This window comes from Trichechus manatus, unplaced genomic scaffold (genome assembly GCF_000243295.1).
Source record: "Trichechus manatus latirostris isolate Lorelei unplaced genomic scaffold, TriManLat1.0 scaffold00064, whole genome shotgun sequence".
In the NCBI taxonomy this organism is placed as follows: Eukaryota; Metazoa; Chordata; class Mammalia; order Sirenia; family Trichechidae; genus Trichechus; species Trichechus manatus.
Genome location: NW_004444000.1, coordinates 14,769,280 through 14,776,089, shown reverse-complemented (window position 1 = coordinate 14,776,089; position 6,810 = coordinate 14,769,280). Strand labels below are relative to the sequence as shown.

At 44.1% G+C, this 6,810-nt stretch overlaps 1 protein-coding gene across 2 annotated transcripts in view; it reads right to left on the bottom strand.

Moving 5' to 3' along the window:
• The window catches only part of SIAE (sialic acid acetylesterase), a 49,295-nt gene that overhangs the window by 798 nt on the left and 41,687 nt on the right, over nt 1-6,810 (bottom strand). For both annotated transcript variants that reach the window (XM_004379367.2, XM_023734093.1), the window contains exons 8-9: nt 3,197-3,354; nt 2,003-2,198 (exon numbers count right to left, since the gene is read on the bottom strand). In XM_004379367.2, coding sequence (XP_004379424.1) covers nt 2,003-2,198; nt 3,197-3,354 — 354 coding nt within the window. The remainder of the gene's footprint in view (nt 1-2,002; nt 2,199-3,196; nt 3,355-6,810) is intronic.

The following is a 6,810-nucleotide window of genomic DNA, read 5'->3' as shown; positions in this document are numbered from 1 at the left end:
GAGATCTGGTGAGAGGGTCGCGAAACGGCGAGAGATCTGGTGAGAGGGTCGCGAAACGGCGAGAGATCTGGTTAAGAGAGTCTGATTACAAATCTTCATGTGATTAAACAATTTAAATAAAACACTGACTTACAGAGGCAAACAAAGAAGCAGAGTCACATATAACATTCGCACAGGCCTCCCCTGAACAGTCTTCCTGTGACCCTCCCACCAAACCGCAAAGCAGGCAGGAATGTGAGTGAGCACTCCCAAAGGAGCTAAGAAATGAAGAAGGAGCATAAGGGAACTGTGGGTAGCAAGCTTAAGTCAGAAGGCAATCCAGAGAACCCAAACCTACTACTGTCGAGTTGGTTCTGACTCATAGTGACCCTCTAGGACAGGGCAGAACTGCCCCATAGGGTTTCCGAGGAGCAGCTGGTGGATTCAAAATGTCGACCTTTAGATTAGCAGTCGAGGGTTGCTACGAGTCAGAATCGACTCAATGGCAGCAGGTAATCCAGGGAAGGAGACATAAATTATCCAGCACCCAAAGGTTAAATTCTGCACTCATACCAACTATGATTCCTGGTCCAGATGATGAATAGATGACCAGCAACGGTCTAAAGAGATCCTGGAATGCAGAGACTTCTCAGGAGCTCGAATGCACTCAAAGCCAAGCATTAAAGGAAGTTAAGTGGCATAAACACTGACTAAGCATCTCAATCAAGTAGATACTGTAGTCAGGATTCCAAGGAGGAGCAGCTCTAGATAAACCCCTGTATAATGAAAGTTTATCTTTAACATTCTTTCATCCCCTCCAATGCCCTCTCTTCACCCTATAGCCTAACGGTGTCGTGATACCCAAAGACACTCATTTAAGTGTTCCATCTAGGAATGCCCTCACCCCCACCCTAAATTACAGAAGACTCCTAAATAACCTCTTTAATCAATAGCTACAGTCCCACAGTGGACGGATCCTTGCTAGGTATTAGATGAAAACAGTCTTTTTACATTAATTCAAACCAAGTTACAAATCACCAAGCTTAATCCTCTCAAAACAAAACAAAACCCGTGACCATCGGGTCAAGTCCGACTCATAGCGACCATACAGGACAGAGTAGAACTGCCTCATAGGGTTTCCAAGGAGTGGCTGGTGAATTTGAACTGCTGACCTTTTGGGTAGCAGCCAAGCTCGTAACCATTGCACCACCAGGGTGCCAATCCTCTCAAAGGAGACACTAAACTCAAAAGAATATCATAATTTAGGATAGTGTGACCAAACAAAACAAAAAAACCCAAGGATGAGGAAATATTCTAAAGCAAGGATCCTTTCAATGGGGAACTTACAAATAAAGCTGTAGGCCCTTCCCTGAACAAAGACAGTTGCTCTGGGGGTAAAATACAAAAGGAATATTATTTTAATATGGACTCATTTTCCTTTACTTGACTATCCTGTCTATCAACATTGCCTAAAAGCTAAATAATTAATACACTTTCTCCTCACTTATCAACTATCTTGTATTTTGCATTTATGACAATAGTAAAAGATCTACTATACAACTATTTTGCACATTAAGGACATACAACTGGCAGTAATGAACGCCACGGTGAGAGGCAAGAGTAACGCTGGCTTTGATGGTTAAGCTTATGTGTCAACTTGTCTATCCCATGATTCTCAGTGGTTTGGCAGTTATGTAATGATATAATTTGGCAGTTATGTAATGAGGTGATTTGGCAGTTATGTAATGATGTAGTCATCCTCCATTTTGTGATCTGATGTGGTCATCCTCCACTTTTGCATAACAACAATTTCACATAACAACCTGGTCTTTGGAATCTAACCATGTCAATAAGTGAGGAGAGGGTGTAGTTGTTCATTTCCCTCTCTGAGATAAGCTAAGTCCCCATCAACCAAGATCTGACTCACAGCAATGATATAATAGAAGACATCAGCCTCAGATTAGAGGAAATCCTCACCCCCCAACACAGAGTGAACCTGTGTTTTCTCTGTTATTCTTCTCACCTCAAATATCTTGTTGTCCTGCCTCTGGACATGGATTTTCTGGTAATACGTGAGGTTGAGCAGCCCCTTGTCAACCAAGTGCTCCATCTTCTCAGGCAGTGGTCCTTGGAAAGTCAAATGCTTCTCACCATAAGCCACAGCACGGGCACCCAAGTGCAACCTATAGGCCACAGTTTGTTTATCTCGAGGATGGATGCTACAGGATAAAGAACAAGCAGAGAACTTTGGGTTTGAGCTCAACAATAACTACACTTTAAAAAAAAAAAAAAAAAAAAGGAACTTACCCAAGGGCGCCCATTGGGAAGGTGAGAGTAAAGATAAGGAAACCTAATAGTCAACGATCAGGGGTTAATCAGCTTAAAACAAACAGTAAATGGTAACCACAGACGGAGCTCTGGGACGGAAATCTTGAGACAATAGATGACTTGGAAAGAAGGAACGGAGGAACACAGGGTGGCAGGGAGGGACGAAGGGAGAAAAAGTATTTGAATTAACCTAGCAGAGCTAACTTATGAGACTATTTCAACTGCTAAAAGTAACGTGCTTCATCTGAATCAGCTGTTCAATATTTGGTCTCCTCCAGGTTTTATTTACTGACTCAATAAATATTATCAAGCTCCTAATAGAATCTAGACACTATATGTTGGGCTCTACTCCACATGCGAAACCCCCTCTTCTCCTACATCTAGTGTATGTTATTCATCAGGACTGTTCACAAATATACCATGACCCCTCCTTCTGAGGACACGGCAGAATTCCATTTCCTGCTCTCACTGAAGCTAGGCATGGGTGTACAGCTCGCTTTGGCCAATGCAGTGTCAGCAGAAGTGACCTGTGCTGCTTCCAGGTGGAAGAATTTAATTGCCAGCGTGAGGCTTCAATGTGACCCGAGGAGCACCGATCTACTTGGAGCCTCTGTCGCTCTGGGTCTGTGAATGACTACAAGGAAATATGCCTCTCTAGTGATCTTCTTTGGATATGCAGTGTGAGCAAGAAATACATTTTTTGTTGCATCAAGCCACTGAGATGTTGCTGGGTTTTGTTACTACAGCACATCCCAGCGTAAGTGACTGCTCTGTAATGCTTCTCCATAGGCCAATCCTTAGACCACCTGCTCTCTGCCCCTCACATCAGAGTGAGGGACTAAAGACTAAGAACATACACTGCTCAAGCAAAGCCCAAGAAGTGACATACCTGCCGAAAGGAGAATTCCTATCACCGAGATCCATCGCGACAGCCATGAAGGTGTTGGGCATCCTTACATTGGGAGCAAAGCCTAAGTCTGCCGTCTGGTGCCAACGGATTTGGGGAAATCCATCCCCTGAGGTGGTGTTAGACAAATATGAAGACAACTAGAAAGTAGAGATATGGTCGTTTTTATTGCATCAGAACCCTAAGATGGAGTCTTTTCCATGGACAAAGCCTTCCCCCTGCTCTGTGTCACCCATCTGTTCAGAGGTTCATTCACCAAGGATTTACTGAGCGTCTCTGTTGTGGAAGTCTTTCCAACAATGGATGCAACAACCTCTCTCATCCCACGTGCACTTTTACATGTGACTTCAGCTTATCTCCCACCAAGAGGTGGAGTCTAATTCTCCCCCAACTGAAGCTGGGCTGGCTCTGTGATTTGTTCCCCAACCAACAGAATGTTGGCCAAGTGACTTCTGAGTCTATGCCTTAAAAGGCTTTGCCTTCTGATTTCATTCTCTTGGAACGTTGAGCTGCCCATGTAAAGAAGTCCAGCCACTATGCTGGAAAGACTATGCAGAAAGAGAGGCCTGGGAAACCGAAAGATCATGAGGAGACAGAGGCTCTAACGTGCCACTAATCCCATCTGAGGAGCTAGTCATGTGAATGAGGCTGTCTGAAATCCTCCAGTTCAAACGCAGCCACGTGAGCAAGCCCAGCGGATTCCGCACTGAGCAGAGGATGAGCCATCCCAGTGGAGCCCTGCCTGGTCAACCATAGAATCATGAGCAAATAAATGGCTAATGTTTTAAGCCACTAAGTTTTGGGGGTACTTTGTTACACAGCAATAGATGTCTGATACATCTACATACAACACAGGGCGAGGCATTGGAGGGAAGCAGAGCAGAGCCTGCCCTTGAGCATGTGGTAAATTGTATCACAGAGCCCAATTTCTCACCTCTCCCTGTATCCCCACCCTCCTGCCATATAGTTTTGCAGTTCCTCCCGTTTTGAGGAAGGATATATTTCCCATCCCTTGAGTCTGATTTGCTTTGGCCAATAGACTGAGGCAGAAGTGAAGTGTGTAAATCCCTAGGCTGGACCTCAAGAGACTCTGTGTAGTCCCACTCGCTCTTCTGTACTTCTGCTCTCACCATGAGAAGGACATGCCTGGGCTAGCCCACTGGTCTCTGGACAAGGATGAGGGTTGTGGATAGAGGAGCCTCATCCAATCTGCTCCAGCTAAGCTTAGCCTGGAGCAAGCCCCAGCTGACCCACAAAGATATGAAAGAGGCCAATGGAGATCCATCAACCTCCACCTACCCAGATACATGAGCTTTATAATAATAAATAAATGTGCCTGCAGCAACAGAGGAAAGAGAGTCAGGAATAGGAGGAGGAAATGGAATGTGTGGCTAATTGCCTCCATGAACAACTGCCTCCTTTGCCATGAGACCAGAAGAACTGGATGGTGCCTGGCTACCATTACTGAATATTTTGATCAAAGATTCTATGGAAGAATCCTGATCAAAAGGGGAAAATGCAGAACAGATTTCAAATTCTCACGGACTCCAGACTTCCTGGAGCCATGGAGCTAGATGAACCCTTGAAACTATTGCCCTGAGATAATCTTTAAACCTTAAACCAAAAGTAGCCCCTAAAGTATTTTTAAAACCAAATAATACTTTAGCTTAATAAGTAAAGGATGTCTCCTTGAGCACTATGCCCTTTCAAGATCTATCTATATGGGATCAAACTGACAACAGCAACTCAAAAGATTAGATAGGAATCTTAATGGGCAGTGAGTTTATGTTAATGGGGGAGGAACAACTCAGAAAAGGAGGGTGAGAATGGCTGCACAACTTGAAGAATGTCATCAATGTCACTGAATTGTGCACGTAGAAACTGTTGAATTGGTGTCTGTTTTGCTGTGTATACTCTCAACAGCAACAACACAATCAATAAAATTTTTAAAAATAATAATAAATAAATGTTGTTTTAAGCCACTAAGTTTTGAGGTGGTCGGTTACATAGCAGTAGCTGACCAGTACAAGTATTTTATAGCTTTGTTAGAAGAACAGACCTCCACGTAAGAAATGTTAATAAACGATAGCGTACGTGCAACGGTTAAGCTCCCGGCTGCTCAACAAAAGGTTGGTGGTTTGAACCCACCTAGCCACTCCATGGGAGAAAGACCGGATGAACTGCTCCTGTAAAGAGTACAGCCAAGAAAACCCTCGGGGGCAGTTCTACTCCGTCACATGGACTCACTGTGAGTTGCAATTGACTTGACAGCACCCAACAATATGGATTAAATGCTGAACTGGTGGCATAAAGAGGAAGTGCTACACATTTAGAAGACCATCATTAGGAAACGATAACTATATTATTCTAGGAAAGATTATTACAGGAAAACATGGCCTGAAAAGGTTATTAAAAAAATGTGGATGGGCACAGAAAATATGAGAAGTCACTCCAAGTAGGACGGCTCAGATTTCAGGTGTTAAAACCTTAGAAGATGCAAAGGTAGGAAGGGGAAAGGCCGTTCTGGGAGAGAGAGAGAGAGCCATCGGGCTGGAATGGAAGATTTCTGTAGGAAAGACAAGGTTAGAAAGACAGCGAGGCAGGGTTTGGCCAGAGTCTGTACTTCACGGTACAGGCGACAGGGGGCCGCTGTAAGATGACGGTCTCCCAGCACTGCCAGGGCACTAAATGCCACTCAGCTGCACACTTTAAAATGGTCAGTTTTATGTCACGTGAATTTCACCTCAACAACAACAACAAAAGACCGGGGGCCACCGACGTGACCAAGTGATCAAAGGACTGTTCCAAGACGGTAATCTAGTGGTCGTACAAATGGGTCTGGAAAGAAAAAAGGGACGAAAGCAAAGAGACGGATTTGTTAAGAAACTACGACAATATTCTAGACAAACTAAAAGAAAGGTCTAACCTAGAAGGACAGTAGTGGGCGTGGGATGGTTAGATATAGGGCAATCTGAAAGACAAACTGACGAAACCTGGCAACCAGCTGGATCTGGGGCACAAGAGAAAGGATGTCATCCATCCCTTAAAATCTGCAACATCTGAGTCGTCCACTTGGAGTCTAGGGCACCTCACCAAGTAATATATTTGAGAAATCACATTTTTCCAGAAAGAGTCTCTGGAATGATCCGCAGCTCATACAATATCAGTCAGCTCATTTATTCATTTAACAAACGTACTGAGGGCCTTCGCTGCGCCAGGCCTAATATTAGCCCAGGAGACAAAGCAGTGAACAAAACAAATCCCTTCCTTTACTTACATTCTAGGGCGGAGACAAGCAATAAACAAGATGAATAAGTAAATCACATAGCGCTTGAGAAAGTGATAATAGCACTGGAGAAAAATATAGCAGGGAAAGCGGACAGGGATTGCCAGGGTTGAAGGAAGATTAGGAGGAGGTTAAGAAAGGAAGCCACGAGGCTATCTGGGTGAATTACTAAAGGCCACCGAATGGTATACTCTAAAACGATTAATTTTATGTTATGTAAAGTTCTGCATGTGGTAGGCACAATTCTAAATTAACCCCAATGACCTCTGCCCTTATATCCTCCCCTGAGTGTGGGCAGAACCTCTAACTT